This window comes from Myotis lucifugus, unplaced genomic scaffold (assembly GCF_000147115.1).
Source record: "Myotis lucifugus unplaced genomic scaffold, Myoluc2.0 scaffold_644, whole genome shotgun sequence".
NCBI lineage: Eukaryota > Metazoa > Chordata > Mammalia > Chiroptera > Vespertilionidae > Myotis > Myotis lucifugus.
The window spans coordinates 187,691-207,036 of record NW_005871692.1 but is presented as its reverse complement, the minus strand read 5'-3'; the positions used below and the strand labels follow the sequence as shown (position 1 = coordinate 207,036).

The 19,346-nt window shown below is 43.4% G+C and overlaps 1 protein-coding gene across 1 annotated transcript in view; it reads right to left on the bottom strand.

Annotated features, from left to right (window-relative positions):
* Positions 1–7,474: 7,474 nt before the first annotated feature.
* Positions 7,475–19,346, bottom strand: part of LOC102430380 (KRR1 small subunit processome component homolog) — a 33,368-nt gene continuing 21,496 nt past the window's right edge. Inside the window, exon 11 of the mRNA XM_023746259.1 lies at positions 7,475–8,101. Coding sequence (XP_023602027.1) covers positions 8,017–8,101 — 85 coding nt within the window. The 3' untranslated portion in view covers positions 7,475–8,016. The remainder of the gene's footprint in view (positions 8,102–19,346) is intronic.

Below are 19,346 nucleotides of genomic sequence, written 5' to 3'. Positions count from 1 at the left end.
ATCAGGCCAGCAGGCAGAGGCAGTTAGGGGCGATCAGGCCAGCAGGCAGAGGCAGTTAGGGGCAATCAGGCAGGCAGGCGAGTGGTTAGGAGCCAGTGGTCCCGGATTGCGAGAGGGATGTCCCAGATTGGAGAGGGTGCAGGCTGGGCTGAGGGACCCCCCTTCCCTGCACGAATTTTGTGCACCAGGCCTCTAGTATTGTAATAACTATGTATGATGTCAGGTGTGTACCTGAATTATCGGGGGGGGGTCACTTTGTAAGGTATGTGATTGTCTAACCACTATGTTATACACCTGAAACTAATGCAAAATAATATTGAATGTAAACTGCAATTGAAAAATAAAATAAAAAAGAAACATAGCTGAAAAGTGCATTGAAACAATAAAGACATACTGTTCCTTTTGTTTTAAACATGCTGTTCTTAAAAAAACAAAATAAAACAAAAACATGTTCCTGTCTTGGTTTTAGGTACTTTCTTGAGGAGTGTTAGAATGAGGAGTGTTAGATTTTATTTTATTTTATTTTATTATTTTATTTTATTTTATTTTATTTTATTTTATTTTATTTTATTTTATTTTATTTTATTTTATAAAAATGGCTGCAACAGTGTTTCTGGTCTCACATGCTCTTTCAAACCCTCACACCTCCTGGGGTCTGTATCTCCTTCTCTCAAACCTGGACAAACCTTTGTGCTTGCCTCAATCAATAGAATGTGTTAGAAATGACAATGCATGACTTCCAAGGCTAGGTCATAACAGGTAACATGACTGACACCTGGTTTTTTGTATTTTTCTCTCTCTCTTTTCCTGAGCCACCGTGGAAGAAGTCCAGCTGTCCTGAAACCGTGCTGTGGAAGAGACCACTTGCAGAGGCTACATAGAGATAGAGTTACCCAAGGAGTTCAGCTGCTCCAGCCCCCAGCTGATGGGTCTTCTCAACCTGGTACCAGATTAGTGAGTGAGCAGCTCTTCACATAACTCTAGCCCCAGTCACTGTGACTGCATGAGGGAAGCTGAGCAAGGACGGCCCAGTTGAACACAGTCAACCCTAGAACCATGGGAGATAATAACAGTGGCCATTGTTGTTTTAAGTTGCTAAGTCTTAAGGTAGTTTGCTAGGCCTTGTGAAAATTAAAAAACAGAAACCTCACTTAAAATGGAGTCGGGAGGCTAGAAGGAAAGAACTCTCACAGGGCACTCAACGCACACTACTGACACCAACAGGAAGTGACTGTACCTTGCATCTCCCATGGAAGTGATACTATTTTACTACCTTACCAGGAGGAATAAAGATCCCTCCTTGCCCAGTAACAGCTCAGCCATAATTCAGCCAATGGAAAGTCACTATAATTTGACTTTCAGTTTCCTCCAATGGACTCTTCATTTATAACAGTCCCACCCAAGTCCATAAAAGAGTGGTCTTCACCTTTGTTTTTCTGGACTTGGCATGGTTTGTCATTAGACTGAAGGTGACCCATTGCAATTATTTGTTGTTCCCAAATAAACCCATTTTGCTGGAGAAATATCTGGCTGTCTACTTGTTTCAGGTCAACAGCAGCAATAGATCATCAGAACAGAGGGCTGGCTAGTCATCCATCCTGAAGAAGGTTTTGGTTAAATACCTCAATTTTTATAACAGCTTTTAAAAAACCTCATTTGAGCCCTAGCTTGTTTGGCTCGGTGGATAGAGGGTCAGCGCTTGGACTGAAGGGTCCCGGGTTCGATTCTGATCAAGGGCACATACCTCATTTGCAGGCTCCTCCCTGGCTGGGGCCCTGGTCAGGGCATGTACAGGAGGCAACCAATTGATGTGTTTCTCTCACATTGATATTTCTCTCTGTCTTTCCCTCTCCCACTCTCTCTGAAAATCAATGGGAAAATATCCTTGGGTGAGGATATAAAAAATAATAACAATAAATATGGGGGATGGAGGTGGCAGGGAGAGGTCAATGGGGGGAAAAAGGAGATATATGCAATACTATATGTAATACTTTAAACAATAAAGAAATTTAAATAAATAAATAAATAAATAAATAAATAAAAATCTCATTTGAGCCCTGGCCAGTGTGGCTCCGTTGGTTGGAGGGTCATCCTGTGCACCAAGAGGTGGTGGGTTCGATTCCCCATCAGGGCACATGTCTAGGTTTCGGGTTTGATCCCTGGTGGGTGCGTGTGCGGGAGGCAACTGATTGATGTTTCTCTCTCACATTGATGTTTCTCCCTCTCCCTTTCCTCCCTTCTTCTCTCTTAAAAAAATCAATAAAAAATTTAAAAAACAAAAATAAAAATCTCATTTGATAACTATAATATATGTTGCCACTCAAAATGAATAAAGAACAATCACCCTTGAGAGAAGACATAAACTCCAATGACCCTTATGAAAGGTTGGGTTCAGAGAGGTGATCTTAATGGAGAATTGTTTGACGGACTAGAACTCTGGATTTACTAGATGTATGCTATAATTTAGCTAAAATTTTAGAAAGTTTCAGTCTTAAATCATATATTTTTGGTCTCATAAAATTGCTTTCAATGGTTGCACTATGGGACATGCCTCAGGTTTCATGGTATAAGACACAGCTTTAGAAAAGCCCTATTGAATTAGTTGTAACAATATCATTGAGGACATTACCACATCACTCAATGTCCCAGATATAAAGCTCTGCATCAGCTCAGCTGGTGTGGCTCGGTGGTTGAGCATCAACCCATGAACCAAGAGGTCATTGGTTCAATTCCTGATCATGGCACATGCCCGGGTTTTGGGCTTGATCCCCAGTAGGGTGCATGAATGAGGCAGCCAATTGAGGCTTCCATCTTTCCCTTCTCCCTTCCTCTCTCTCCAAAAATCAATAAAAATATATTTAAAAATATGAAGGTGATAATGCTGTATGAATGAGTCCATAAAAAAAAGTGAGTCCATAAACAAAAATGTGGAAAAAAGTAAATAATGACACAGTCAGCTTTATCTTAAGGACAGATTCTGACCCAGTGTGTGGTGGGCAATGTGACTGAGGGCAGAGAAGGCAGTCAGATTGAGAGCTGCTCTCCTTATTGACTCCCGGAGTAAACTGCAGAGGCAGGCTCTGTGAACAGCTGCTGTAATCACAGACCAAAGGACAGTACTTCAATGAGACCTAATATAGAAAACCACTGGTCGCGCACCAGTTGTACCTCCATGGCCTTTGAGCACAAATTTTAATTCAGACATCAATGTGATTTACATAAGCTGCTCTACAATCATGAGAATACAATCATGAGAAGATCAGAGGGAGATGCAGAAGTTATAGTTTATGATCCCCACGTATCTTTTGTTACTTTCTTGAAGAAATCAGAAGAGGGACGATCGTGTGTGTGTGTGTGTGTGTGTGTGTGTGTGTGTGTAGGGAGAAAGGGATCCTATCTCTGTATAAGAATTTCTTTTAAATTATGTTATAAAGATAACTCATTGTATAAACCTTAGTTCTTGAAAACCTGTCTTTTCTTTAAAAAAAAATAGAGACAGAGTCGATACCCCACACCCCACATCACTGATGCAGTTCAACCCAGAAGTAAACAGTCTGATTGCATCGCTGCTGCCATCCAGCTAGCTTCTCAACTGAGATCTGCCAAGGTGTTAATTGCAGTTGTGAATTAATCATTATTCTAACTGAGCCAGACTCTTAATTTCCTCTTGAAGCTTCTCATTATTAAGTTTTCTTGAAGTGCTTAATGTGAGGACATCACTAATGCAAATTATCATTTAGCAATACACTATAAACTTGCAGGATTGTTTTTATTATGCACTTTATAGTGTGGAATTTTATATGTGGAAAAGTCATAATCAACCACTTATTCTAAAATTCTGTTTTCATTTTTTTACTCTAGTTCATTTTTGTGAGTTCAGGATTTTTATCAGGATCCCCTTTCCCTTTTACACCCTGAAACCTGAAATGAAAGCCACAGTGGTTTCAGGCTTCAGAAAGTCGCCTATTTCAGAAAAAAATATAAATAAATATTTTGTACAAGTGCTTTTCAGAAGTAATTCTCTCCTCTGCCTTCATGTACATTAATAAAGCTATTTTAACAGTCTCATTATGGTAAAAACAATTCAGCAAAACTGTTCATTAGTCTGTCAAGAGGAGGATGTATAATTCCTCTATTTTCCAGGATTGGAACCAATATGCTTAGCAAGTACCCACTTTTTCAAAGAGGTAAAATCCAAAAAGAGTCAGAAATCTGAGCAGGATGTCAGCATCTAGCTGATTTATGAATGAGCCACCAACCTGGGATACCAGGGTCAGGGCTCAGTCTTGAAAGGCCAGGTTCCAGGCCCAGGAGGGCTTAGAGCACAAGCAGGGAATTCTAGAACCTCTGCTCGGTACACTCACACTCATAGGACTCCACGCCCGCCTATTGTACTCGCCCCAGCTGTGAATGTAAGCTTTGTGTCTTCCCTGTAAGCTCCACGGAGGTAGAGACTCAGCCCGTCATGTTCAGCTCTGTCACCCTCTGTCACATTCAGCGCTGGGTTGTGCACTGTCACCACCCCAGTCCAAGCTATTATCAGCTCTTGCTTGGATCATGGCAATAGCCTCCAGACTAGTCTCCCTACTTCTACTCTTCCCAGACTCTGCCACCTGCTCCCCATCCTCCCCTTCCTCTAGCTAATTCCTTCTCACCCTTCAGCTCTCTCCTTAACTGTCATTTTCTTGGGAAATCCTTCCTTGAAACACTGGTGTTCCTGGTATTCACACCAATAGTACCTTGTGCTTCTTTATCGTAGCACTTTTCCTAGCTTGTTATTTGTCCATTATTATCATTATTTGGTTAATGTTGGCTTCTCTAATATGACTTGTAAATCCCATGAGTACAAGGAATGCACACATTTTGCTCAGTGCCTGGAACATACTGGGAACTCTAAATATATGTTGAATTAGCTCATAAATACTTGATGAATCCTTAATTCGAAGAGAATTAAAGCTAGGAGCGGACTTAGAAGTGGAGGGCCTTGGGGTAGTGAACAGGGAAGAGAGTAGTTATCAGAGTTGGGGGAGGATGGAATTAGAGCAGCTGGACATGAAGCCACCAAGAAGTGGCCTGGAAGGGTGCAAACACCTCCTGTCTCAGCTCTGGAGGGGTCTCACTGAACTCTCCCAGCAGCCCTGATAGTACAGACTGTCAACTGAAGGTCCTTGGTATCAATTCAACAAACAGGAATCCCCAACATGGGGTGCAGTGAAGAAGGAAACATCAGTGCAAACAGCTCAGATGTGAAAAAAAGCACCGCTGTTAGGAAGCCCTGGGGCTAGGCCCCTCTCTGGCTAGACAGCTCTGCTCTGCTCTTTGCTGGTCTGCTCTGCACCAGTCTGCTCTACCCTGCACTGTGCTGCTCCAATGAGACATCTTCAGGCCGGGAAATACACTCTTCAGTCTTTAGTGGAAAGGTAAAGTGAGCTCACAGGGCTGGAGGGAGCTGATATGAAGACAGACATCCTCACCTCCGGTCCCTGATTGGTTTGTTCTCATGCAAATGAGGACTACAAATCCTCAAAGTTTGATTGGTCCAAAAGGCACTGTCCTGATTGGTCAGAATGCTCTTGTGGGTTGGAGCTGCACAGCTCCAGTTAGATGGGGAAAGCCTCAGTCCTACTGGTTGAAATAGGATTCCAGGAACTCCTTTATAAAAGGGCTGGCTCAGATGGCAGGAACGCAGTGCAGGCAGGCAGTTCAGTGCAGGCTTCTCCCTGAAGTGCAATTTGCATAAGAGGTCCCTGTATAGAAATGGCTGCTAGGCTCTGTTTTTAAAATTTGAGCCAAGTTAGCCACCAGGATCTCTTCTTAGTAGGTGTCTTCTTTTTCAGCATCCACAAGATGAATAAATTACACCTTGACCAAGATCACATAGTTGGCCAATGGAAGACCCAATATTCAAAAGAGCTCTGAGTTCAGGTGACCCCTTTTACACCAAAGAGCTACTTTTCTTTTGTGTAAGAACGAGCAGGTAGCAGATATATAATTACTAAAGTGTTTGCCTGGGAGTTCTCCTGTCTTGCTTCTGCCTGTTTCACGCCTGGTAACAGCAGCATTTGTGTTACTCATTTATTCTTCAGTCACGTCCACTTTGGGGACCAAATTATGATGGATATTACCTAGAGGTTTGTGCAGAACATCTGTATTCCAGGCTTTGCTGGTTCCTGTGGTCTCTGTCATGGCCAGAATGCTGATGGAGCTGCTCAGAGCCAGACGGAAGCTTGGTCACACTGTGGAGCTGCCAGTGGCAGACATGGCAGAACAAGATAACAAGCAAGCTGGAGTATGCATGCTCCTGTCTTGCGAAAGGCTTCGGATAGGAGCAAAGAAGCAGGCTCAGATGACATCCTTCTTGTTGTTAGACAGCATAGCATTGGTTGCCTAGCGCACATGCCCCAACGGGGGCCAGGGATTGATCCTGCAACCCAGATATGTACCCTTGACAGGAAAATTGAACCCTTGACCTGTCAGTACATGGGTGATGGTCTAACTACTGGGTACACTGGTTAGGGCTTATTTTATTTTTTAAAATTGAATTTATTGGGGTGACACTGGTTAATAAAATTATATAGATTTCAGGTATACAATTCTATAATACATCAACTATATATTGCATTGTGTGTTCAACACCCCAAGTTGATAACATTTATTACCTTTTAAAAATTTACCTAGAATTATTTCTGTTTATGCAAAAATGAGTTTCTGCACTTTTGTTCCTCTCAAACAATTCTAAAAACTTTATTTCAAATATCTTTGCTAAATTTTTCTTTTATTTATGAGGTTTTGTACTAAATGACCCACTCAGACAACTGCCTTAAATGAAAAATGTAAATGACTATAGGAAGATAAAGATAAGTTATCTCTTAATTTATAGCCTGTAGAATATTCTTCATGTGTCCTTGGTAGGCTTTTTGTTATTTGTTAATCCTCACCTAAGGATATTTTTTCCATTGAATCTTAGAGAGAGTGGAAGGGAGGGGGAGAGACAGAGAGAAACAATGATGTGAAAGAGACTCATGGATTGGTTGCCTCCTGAACGTGCCCTGACTGGGGCCGGGGATCGAGCCTGCCACTGCAGTACATGCCCTTGACCATAATGGAACCAGAGGCCCTTCAGTCTGTGGGCTGTTGCTCTAGAAAACTGGCTAGGGCTTTGATATTCTTTAGTGACTTTTGTCTTTATATCTATGTAGGCAACATCTGAAATGATATGTGAATGTGTTTAGAATCAACCTTTAAAATTTTGAACCATTGACTTTTATTTATTTTTAAAATATATTTTTATTGATTTCAGAGAAGAAGGGAGAGAGATAGAAACATCAATGATGAGAGAGAATCACTGATCAGCTGCTTTCTGCACACCCCTTACTGAGGATCAAGCCCTCAACCCAGGCATGTGCCCTAGACCGGAATCGAACCTGGGACCCTTCAATCCGCAGGCTGACACTCTATCCACTCAGCCAAACTAGCTAGGGCAAATCACTGACTATTTTAATTACTAAATCAATCACATATTTGAGCTATTTTAGAAATGAGGGTTATATAACAAACAAATTCCTACCTACTGTGTTTTTGGAAGCTATTACAGACTTAAAATGTTCTTTGCATAAGGCATTATATTTACCATTCATCTCGACATTTTTCCCCTTAGCTGTGCACATTCTTGAAGCATGAAATCTGCAAACATAACATCGGTTCACTGATTTGGGGTTTTATTCCTGAAATGAAAGCTTGTACTTTCTCCGTCTTTCCAATTTTTTGAACTGATAGTTGCTATTTAAATATGTGTTATAGAATCTCAGAGTACAAAGGGCCCTTTTGGAAGTTGCCTGGACAGCATACAAGCCCTTAACACCCTCCCTGCTCAGGAACTTGGCCTTGGGCATCAGTGAAAGGCTCTCAGTTCTGGGAATGGAAACTCTTTAAGCCTCTCTCTGAACTTGCTTCTTGTATTTGTCTTGCAAACCCGGACTTCTATTGTTCTCTCTCTGGTCTCCAGGATTTGAAGCTTTAGACCTCTCTTTGGCTTCCCAGCAGGCCTCTCCAAATGTGTTTCAAAGGTGGGACCCTGGCTGCACCAGACCTTCCCAGGTGGCTGTGGAGAGAGGAGTGTTGGTGACCTTGTGTAAAGATATGGTCTTGCATGGACAAGGGGGCTTAGAGCTCAGGAGTTGGGAGGACTATTTGGATACCTGTGATTTGAGGATCAGGCTCAAGAAAGGAACTTCAGAAAGTGAAGTCACTTCCTTGGTGACTGACCCCAACGGAACTTGAAACCCCTGTTACCAGGCAACCCACATTCTAGTAACAGCCTCATAGCCAGCTTGCTTGGCAAGAGACACTAGGTAGTGAAAGATGTTGCCTTGCTGTTTTCAGAATTCCCAGGGCTCTGGCTTTTGGAAACTCCAACATTAGAGCCTTCCCAGATGCTGAAGAATTGGCTGGACTCTTGTCCTCAAAATCTCTGGCCATTTTCCAGGAGGTCCCTAAAGTAACACCAGGCAACCAAGGAGTGGAACCCACAAGTTTTGTGGACAGGGACTGAACCCACAGCCCATAACCTGAGCATGTTCCCTGACTGGGTACCAAACTGAGCCACATTGGCCAGGGATTGGCCAATTTTGTGGATTTTAAATCACTATTTAATTTATTGTCTCAGCAGATACATGGGGGAAGGGAGAAGAAAATACACCAAAATTCTCCCACTGCTTAAAGTAGGATAGTGAGTTTATGGATGCGTCTTCCTTTTTCTTCTTCCTTTTATTTCTCCTTCAAATGTTTAATAATATGCTCATATTACTTTCAAAGGGAAAATGTTTTAATGATAACAAAGGTATAGCTTGCAAGGGAGGCAATCAGTCAATATTTCTCTCTCTTCATCTCCCTCTAAAATTAATAAACATATTAAAAATAAAATCTACAAAATGTTTTTATACAAATTATATATATTGTGTAATATATATCACATAAATTATATATTTTTTGGATTGAGAAAACATTCTTGAATCCTGTGACCACCTCATGCTCCATCTCCCTCTCGCCAGTTCAACACAGATTCCTATCCTAGCACTTGGTCAAGCATTGCTCTCTGGCTTGAAGCCATAAAACTCGGCTTGGTCAAGGTCATGATGACCTCCTGCCAAACTCATACTCTTCAGTCCCCATTTAACTGCTCTCTGCAGCATTTGGCACAGTTGAACACTATCCCCTACTTGAAGCCATTATCTCTTGAGTTCTGGAACACCATTTCCTACCCTATTTTTTCCTCTTTCTTGGAAAACGAGGATTTGGTGGCTGAAGAAAGATGGCAGCAGGAACCGTAGAAGCAGGTCACTTGTATAAGATTATAATGGATACTATGCAGCTATAAAACATTTATATGAGAACTCAATAGAAATGGGATAATTGCTTATATAAAGTGAAAAATGACTGGGGATGTAGGGTAATCCCATTTAAAAAAACAACTCTGAATTTAGATGTTATTATAGAGATATGTTGAGTTGTAATCTTCCAATTAAAAGTATTTTCTTGTTGATATGATTGGGAAGATTTCATAAATATGCTTTGGTTGTTATACTAATATACTTTTAAAATCAAGCACACTGTGTGGTATGGTAGACAAGTCATTTCCAACACTTTCTTTTTCTATTTGCTGTGGTGGGACTCTGGGTATGACTCAGGTGCCCAATGAACACTCGCAAAAATAGTGCACTTGAGAAATGGCCTCTGTGTTTTATAGAGAGAAATGTTAAGACAATGAGTTGCACTGGAATTCAGTAAACACTGAATCTTACAGAATGTAATTCTGTCTAAAGGCAAGCCTGGAAAGAAGTCTCAGTTCGGGAATGGCTTCTATTGCTGGCAGAACCACGAGCCCTGCAGCACTCCATTCTCACTGGGCCACCAGGGAGCAGTGCGTGTCTGCCTGGGACAATGACACTGCTGTGGCTGAAGGTACTTTTATTAGCTAACCCTTATCGGAATGTGATTTTGGACAACAGAGAATTTCTCAAAGGAATATTTACGTGCTTTTCTTCACCAATTTCACTTGGAAGCTCATGGAAATCCACTACTAGTAACACATATAGGTTGAGGCACTTGAGAGGAAAATGTCCCTTGTGACAAAAACAGATATAAAGTGCAATGCCCCACCCCTGTCTATGTCCACCTCCATCCTTTTCACTATCTCTTTGGTCATGTGTAAACCTCTGGGCAAAATAAAATTGACCCTCTGTGTAAACTATTAGAGATAACTGTCTATTATGTGACCACTTCTTTGTGATACGAATCTTTGAGTGGCAAGAGGCCCACTCATAAGACTGTGGAAATGTTGCTGAAATTTGAAGAGAAACAATGAATGTGTTGGCAGGAAATCTCAGCAGAAGTCTGTCCAAGTGGGAGGTCTTTTCAGCACAGTCAAGGGTGGGTCCATACTATCTACTCTCCCAGCGCTGAGTCTGCTTTGCCCTGGGGAACATGAATTAAGTCCTTGATATCCTCAAACAGCATCAGGGTGAGAAGAGTAAAAAAATGGTTATAATTGTGCAAGAGAGAGAAGGTTATTGTTTAATAACCAGGCATCCTGCCTACAGCAGGTCTCCACACTATACAATATTTTCATCACTGCTCAGCCATTTGTGAATCCACACCTTGGTTCTGGAATATTTCAGGCCCTAGCCCAACACCTGAGAGTGAAGACGTGGCACACACCTTATAGTGAGTCAATTGGGGACGCAGGGCCACAGGGTGGAGAATGTATATGGAATTTAGACACTCGGAGTTGTTCAGACGTGAGGTGATAAAGACCAGGCTCTTTATAAAGACTGTCCTTCCCAGTGCACCTCAGGCCAGGACAGACATGGGCCCAGGGGTTTCCCAGACTCACCACTGCTTTGCCTTCTCTTGCTTATTGTGGCCTCCCTGATTGTCCTGATCCTCCTTAGCTCTACAGGTGCACCTCTGATTCTGTGAAGAGCCCTCTGTGTCTGTCACCTCTGGTCGACCTACTGTCACCATGTTTGTGGTTTTGGTGCTGTTGTGATTGCTGAGTCACCCACAACTCCAGGAAAGACACAGGCCCTGCTCTCTGACAGTAGACACACACACACACACACACACACACACACACTTGAAGTGTTGGCTCAGACATTCACTAAAGTGGGAAGAGACAGGACAGATTCAGGGCCTTGCAAGTGCATTGGTACAGACAAGAGGCCCATCAGCAATCCCCATTTCCACTCTGCAAGCCCTGTCCTGGGATGTAATTCAGACAGGACCACCAGTTTATGTACCTGTTCTTGCTCAAGGCAGGCCCTGTCTTTATGTCCCTCTTTGTGGCACATAGAAGGGATTCTATGGGAGCTGCCCAGAAAGGACTCACAAAGGCAGCATGGTCTGAATTGGCCTGTTCATGGTCACCCAGTGCTACCTTAGGACCTCCTGGGAAATGGGCAGATATTTTGAGAGGATCCAGCCAGTCTGCAGCATCAGGGAAGGCTCTCACTCTGGGGTTTCCAAAAGCCAGGGCCTTGGGAATTCTGAAATCAGCAAAACAACATCTTTCACGATCTAGTGGCTCTTTCCAAGTGAGCTGGCTATCACTGGAATGTAGGTGCCTGGTGACAGGGGTTCCAAGTTCTGTTGGGGTCAGTTACTAAATACCAAGGGAGGGACTTCACTTCCTCAAGTTCCTTTCTTGAGTCTGATTCTCAAATCATAGGTATCCAAATAGTCCTCTCAACTCCTGACTTCTAAGCCACTTGTCCATGCAAAACCATCTCTCTACCGAGTATCACCAACACTCCTCTGTCCACAGCCACCTGGGAAGGTCTGGTGCAGCCAGGTCCAGTTTTGAAACAGACTTGTGTTCAGATTCAACCCTGAATTCTTACCTCTTTGGATTCTGGATAAGCCATTGTGTATCTCCATGGCCTGTCTGTCTCCTGTCTGCACAATGGAGATTATTCTAGATGTGTCATATGTGAAGTAATACCTATAAAATTGAAGGAGAGCTGTCACATGTATGTAGTTCTTCCAACGTTTCATTTCTTCTTCTTGTTAACTCAGGTGTATGCTCCTCTTCGTGTGTGTGTGTGTGTGTGTGTGTGTGTGTGTGTGTGTGTGTATGTTTTGAGGCCAATGGTCTGGATGCCCAAGGAAAACACCCCACCTAAGGAGGAATAGGCAATGACTTCCTCAAACATTCAGATTTCTGACTTTTAATGCCAAACCTATGGTAGGGTACAGAGCCTGAACTTGGCAGGTTGGAGCACACTCTTATCTGGAGCCTGCATGTCATATACCCTGTCCAGTCCCAAACTCTATGTGGGACTCGATTACTTAAGTATGGAATAAGGAATAAGATTCAGAACTGTGTAAGTGTGAGCTCAGCATAAAGCTGTCACGGCTGGATTTACACTGGTGAGGTGCTGGCAGGGGTCATGACATCTCCATGTCTGTACCTGGTTACAGCAGCACGGCATTATCCCGAGCCCCTGAGAAGGCCCCAGGTGCCAATGGGACTCCACTTTGAGAACACAGGGCAGGATTCATACCTGGGCTGCTCTCTGACCAGTCTGTGATTCTGGGCATGGCACGCCTGGGAAGGTCTGGTGCAGCCAAGTCCAGTTTTGAAAAAGACCTCCCTTTGAGTGCAGTGATTTAAGTGATTCTAGAGAAACAGAAAAATTACCCAATGTTATTCCTAAAATGTGGTTATAAAAAGTCAATGCTGAGTCAGTTGGTCACGCAGACCTGTTTTCTCCCTAGAACTCTCTCTCAGACCCGTCAACCCGGGAAACGAGCTCCTATGCTATGAGTTGCTGTCAGGTGAGAACCAGGCGGCCTCAATCTGAGTCAGACCAGAAGACAGAGCGAGGTCAGGTCTCCAATCCACACTGAAGCCCACTAGTTCCCTGAGTGAGCTGAGGCCCTGAGTGAAGCACAGTTGAGACCAGTGCTTCAGAAGCAGAGACACTGGCAGCAGCCTCCACTGAGCCGCGCTGGGTTTCTCGCCCAAAGAAACGGCGAGAGAATAGGTGTTTGTAGGTGAAGACACTAAGTGTGGGGTAATGTTTCCACACAGCAATAGATTGGTATGTGGCTGTACCCACTCTGGGCTCTAACCCTACTCACCTCTGTCTACCTGCTTTCTCTTTCCAAGCTCCCTGCATCCACAGTGGCCTGTTTTCTGATTTTCTGTCCAAATATATTTTTTCTTCCTAGTCTTTGCTCAGTGTGGCTTCTTTTCAGGTTAAATATTCTCAGTCCTGTGTAGCACTGGCTCTTTTCTCTCATGTGGCTGAAAACTATAGATCTTATCTTGGAGTTTTTCAGACTCCCTCACCTGAGGGAACCCAGCACCCCTGGTGGCTCCCTGCTGCATTCCTAAGTGGCACTGATCCTCTGTGTTACTTGATTTTGTTCATGGATTTGTCCATCTTGCCTGCCAGACTGTGGTGGGCAAGGACATTCATTTAGGCCAGAGGTCCTCAAACTATGGCCTGCGGGCCACATGCAAATACAAATATTGTATTTGTTCCCGTTTTGTTTTTTTACTTCAAAATAAGATATGTGCAGTGTGCATAGGAATTTGTTCATAGTTTTTTTTTAAACTATAGTCCGGCCCTCCAACAGTCTGAGGGATAGTGAACTGGCCCCCTGTTTAAAAAGTTTGAGGACCCCTGCTTTAGGCAGTGGTTCTCAACTTTCCTAATTCCGCGACCCTTTAATACAGTTCCTCATGTTGTGGTGACCCCCAACCATAAAATTATTTTCGTTGCTACTTCAGAACTGTAATTTTGCTACTGTTATGAGTCGTAATGTAAATATCTGATATGCAGGATGTATTTTCATTGTTACAAATTGAACATAACTAAAGCATAGTGATTAATCACAAAAACAATATGTAATTATAATGTGTTTTCCGATGGTCTTAGGCGACCCCTGTGAAAGGGTCGTTCGACCCCTAAAGGGGTCGCGACCCACAGGTTGGCGACCCACAGGTTGAGAACCGCTGCTTTAGGGTGAGCCACTGTTCATTTACTTTAGCACAAGCACATTTTGTATGTTCTGGGCATGGTTGCTGAAACAAGAAAGATGATACACCCCACCACTAACCAGATCATATATTAGGAAGGGATGCTAATATTAAGAACCACCCAGCTGGTGTGGCTCAGCAGTTGAGCGTCAACCCATGAACCAAGAGGTCATAGGTTCAATTCCTGGTCAGGGCACATGCCGGGTTTCTGGCTCGATCCCCAGTAGCGGGTGTGCAGGAGGCAGTTAGCAGATCACTGTTTCTCTCATCCATGTTTCTATCTCTCTATCCCTCTCCGTTCCTCTCTCTAAAATCAATAAAAACATTAAAATAAAAAAAAGGAGCCATATGTCGTGCAGGAACAGGAAGAGGAAAACAAGGGGCCAGGTGACACTCCTGCTCCATTTACTCCAGCTGTACCCACTGGACTCAAGACGCCCCTGGTGGTCAGCGCTAGTACTGCACCCTGAGCTGGGGGACACAACAGCAGGACCTGCATTATGTGGGAGGTTTTAAGGGGTATCTTAGAAGCTTCTCATTTTCCTTATGTCCACATTGCTCTGGGATGACTAGGTCACTCACGAAGCCTTCTCATCAGGTCTGGGGCAGTGATTCAGGCCCTATTTTCTGCATCCTTGCCCTCCAACTCAGAAGGACCACCAGGGTAGAGAACATACTCCATCTCTTTGGAGTCTATGACAGAAAACGGACAGTAACATTCCTGAGCCTATGGGACTCTCAGGTTTTAACTGCAAGCTCTCAAATTTTTATGGGAGGAACTGCTAAAACTTGAATCCTGAGAAAGGCGGTCCAGCTCCTTGTGATTGCCTTTGTGGAGGCGCCAGGAGCACCCTGACCTCCCTCAAAGCGTAGAGGTGCTCCAATGGCTCTGCAGATTTTGCATCCAGTGAAGGATTACTTGTCTCACTTGTAGATGGAGGAGCAAGTGCAGTTCCCCAAAGAGAAACTGGCTTGACAACTACTAAAGAATGGCACAGATGTGAAGTGGGTCATAGCTCAGGGTCTTCAGAATCCTATTGGCAATATCACCCCTGCAGATAGGAAAATGTGTCCCAGGAATGGGAAGTGACTTGTCCAGATTGACACAGGTTTTCAAGGTGGAGCTACTTCTTCCTTTAATATTGAATTTCCCTATACAGCGCAGGAATCAGGATACCAGCACAGACAAGAGGACGATTCTTGTCATTATCATGGAAGTGACCTATGGACATGGACAGTCCCTGCTGAGCATCGACTGCCCACCCTAACAGGAGGCCGTCATCTGTTTTCTGCCCCAACACTTACTAGCTGGTGTTTGTCCTCAAGGCTGTGTCTTGGCACCAGATGGCTGCTGGAGGAGCAGCTGAACCATGTCACCATTCCAGGTTATGCTGCATGACCACGTAACTCCCATAATTTGACACATCACTACATGATTGCAAATGCCATTCTAGGTGGGTGTTGAGCTTGGAGAGACATGTTGATTCAGAATTTTTCCACCCTGTGGCTTCTCCATTCCTAGGACACCCATGCCTTCTGCATCTATTAGACCATGAAGAAATGTATGAGAGCATTTCTTTTTTTAAGTTGAACTTATTGGGGTGACACTGGTTAATAAAATTATAGGTTTCAGGTGCACAATTCTATAATGCACCATCTACATATTATATTGTGTGCTCACCACACCAATTTATGAGAGCATTTCATAAGCTAGGTTTTCACTGGCACCAATTTTCTTTTTCATTGGCAGCAAACGACACTGGCTTGTGGCCACAAGGAAGGCCAAGAGAGGCAGTTCAGTTGTGCTTCCTCAAAAGAGAAAAATGGATTTCGGTGGAGAGCTCAAGTTCTCTGCCACAGTGAGTAACTCATTGAGATTCATAATATTTTCCAAATCAGTAATGAGTATTTACCATATGCCAAGAACAGTACTAAGGGCTGAAATGCAATTTGACTGAGCATTTTTCCTTAGAGAAGCTCCACATCAAATGAAAACAATAAAACATGGTGTGAAGTGCCTGACATCCTGGGAGAAAATGATCGGATGGCTGTTGGTTAAGTCCATGTTCAAAGAAAAAAGGAGATCTGGGCTTGGCTGGCGTGACCCAGTGGTTGAGCATCGACCTATGAACCAGGAGGTCAGGGTTAGATTCCTGGTCAGGGCACATGCCCGGGTTGTGGGCTTGATCCCCAGTGTAGGGCATGGAGGCAGCCAGTCAATGATTCTCTCTTATTATTGATGTTTCTCTCTCCCCATCTCCCTTCCTCTCTGAAATCAATAAAAAAAATATTTAAAACAATTAAAAAAAAGAAAAAGTGAATCTGGTGGCTGAGGGAAGATGGCAGCAGGAAACATAGAAGCAGGTCACTCAGGTACAAGATTTTAGAACAAATACTATGCAGCAATGAAACATATATTTTGGAAAAAATAATAGGGATGGCATAATTGCTAATGTAAAGTGAAAAACAGACTAGGAATATAGGGTAATCCCATTTTTTAAAAAACTATGAATTTAGATGGCATTAGAGATATGTTGAGTTGTAATCTTCCAATTAAAAATATTGTCCTGTTGGTATGATCAGGAGGATTTTGTAATTATGTTTTGGTTATACTATTACTAGAGGCCCGGTGCATGGATTCATGCACCCGTGGGGTCCCTCTGCCTGGCCTGTGCCCTCTTGCAATCCGGGACCTCTCAGAGGATGTCGGATAGCTGGTTTTGGCCTGATCCTGTGCGTTGAGCATCTGTCCCCTGGTGGTCAGTGTGCATCACAGTGAGCATCTGTCCCCTGGTGGTCAGTGTGCATCACAGTGACCAGTAGACCGGTCATTTGGTCACAATATATATATATATATATGATTTTTTTTTCAAAGCAAGCGCACAGAGTGGTGAGGTAGACAAGTTATTTCCAACACTTTCTTTTTTCTATTTGTTGTGGTGGGACCCTGGGCATGACTCAGGTGCCCATAAAATAATCCCTGAAATACTGCACTCAACAACTGTCTTATGCTTTCTATGGTGAGAAATGCCAAGAAAATAACTTGCATTGGAATGTACCCCCATAAACATTAAATCTTACAGAATGTAATTTGATCTAAAAGCAAGCCTGAAAAGATGTGTCAGTTTTGTGTTAGCCTCTATTATTAACAGAACCATGAGTGAGCCCTGCATCACTCATGCCATTTCTCACTAAGCCACCAGGGGTCAGTGCGTGTCTGCTTGGAACTATAACAAAGCATAACCTCAAAGGTTTCTTTACTAGGTGGCTTTCTTTTTTTAAAAAAAAAAAATATTTTATAGATTTTTACAGAGAGGAAGGGAGAGGGATAGAGAGTTAGAAACATCGATGAGAGAGAAGCATCGATCAGCTGCCTCCTGCATACCCCCTACTGGGGATGTGCCCGCAACCAAGGTACATGCCCTTGACCAGAATCGAACCGGGGACCCTTCAGTCCGCAGGCTGGCACTCTATCCACTGAGCCAAACCGGTTAGGGCTAGGTGGCTTTCTTTATAACGTTTTCTGACATCAGAAGATTTATTTTTTATATTTTTAATTTTTATTTATTGAGATGGGGAGAGAGAAACATCAGTTTATTGTTCCACTTATTGATGCTTGATTTTTATATATAACCTGATCGGGGATCAGACAAACCCCCAATCTTGGAGAATTGGGACGACTCTAACCAACTGAGCTATCCGGCAAGGGCAATGTAAGATTTCTTGAGGAAATATTTACTTGCTTTTCTTCATTTATTTCATTTGGAAGCTAATGAGAATCTACCACCAGTACCAAATATAGGTTGAACCACTGAGCCAAAAATGTCCCCTGTGAGTAAAACAGACATGAAAAATAATGTGTTCAACCCTTGTCCTTGTCCATCTGTCTTTTTCACTATCTCTTCAGTCATGAATAATCTTCTGGGCAAAATAATATTGACCCTCTGTGTAACAAATTAGAGATAACTGTCCATTATGTGTCCACATCTTTGTGATAGGAATCTTTGAGTAGCAAGTGACCCACTCATAAGATTGTGAAAATGTCACTTGAAACTTGAAGAGACACGATGAATGACACGATGACCAGATCTTTGTGGAAGTCTGTCCAAGTGGGAGATCTTTTTTAAATATATTTTTATTGATTTCAGAGAGGAAGGGAGAGGAAGAGAGAGAGAGAAACATCAATGAGAGAGAATTATTGATCGGCTGCCTCCTGCACGTCCTCTACTGGGGATCAAGCCCACAACCCGGGCATATGCCCCTGACTGGAATCAAATCTGGGACCCTTCAGTCTGCAGGCTGACGCTCTATCCACTGAGCCAAACAAGCCAGGGCAAGTTGGAGATCTTTTCAGCACAGCCAAGGTTGGGTCCATACCAGCCGTGGGCAAACTACGGCCCGCGATCCGGATCCGGCCCGTTTGAAATGAATAAAAATAAAAAAAAAAAGACCGTACCCTTTTATGTAATGATGTTTACTTCACACAAACACTCCATCCATGCTTTTGTTCCGCCCTCCGGTCCAGTTTAAGAACCCATTGTGGCCCTCGAGTCAAAAAGTTTGCCCACCCCTGGTCCATACTGTCTACACTCTAAGCACTGAGTTTGCTTTGCCCTGGGAAATGTGAATTAATCCTTGATATCCTCAAAAAGCATGAGGGTCAGAAAAGGGAAAAGAGGTTATAATTGTTGTGGAAGAGAGATAAGGTTATGATTTTAATTACTTGGGACCCTGCCTATAGCAGGTCTCCTCTCTGTACGATAATTTCGTCACCGCTCAGCCATCTGAGAGCAGAGTCCACACCTTGGTTCTGGAATATTTCAGGCCCCTAGACCACCACCGGAGAGTGAAGATGTGACACATACCCCACAGGACACCTACTACATAAGGACACACTACCATGACTGGGAGATATAGCAGCTCTACCCAATACATAGACACAATCACAGGGAGGCTGTCAAAATAAGGAGAGAGAAACATGTCCCAAATGACTATCTACAACAATAAAAGAGAAACATGCAAATTAACCATCACTCCATCACTCTGCTACACCCACCAGCCAATCAGGATCGAGTATGCAAATTAACCCAACTAAGATGGCGGAGGCCACCGAGCTGGAGTGAGCAGGAGGCTTGGATTGACTCTGGTGATGGAGGAAGCCAAGCTTCCTGCTTGCCCTGGCTGGACCTGGGCTCCGCTTAAGGCTACAAAGTTTCAATTATAGAGATAATAAATCCCAGATACCCGCTTCCGGCCGGCTGTGCTCCGCTCAAGGAGGGGCTGGAGCCTGGGTTGCCAGGGC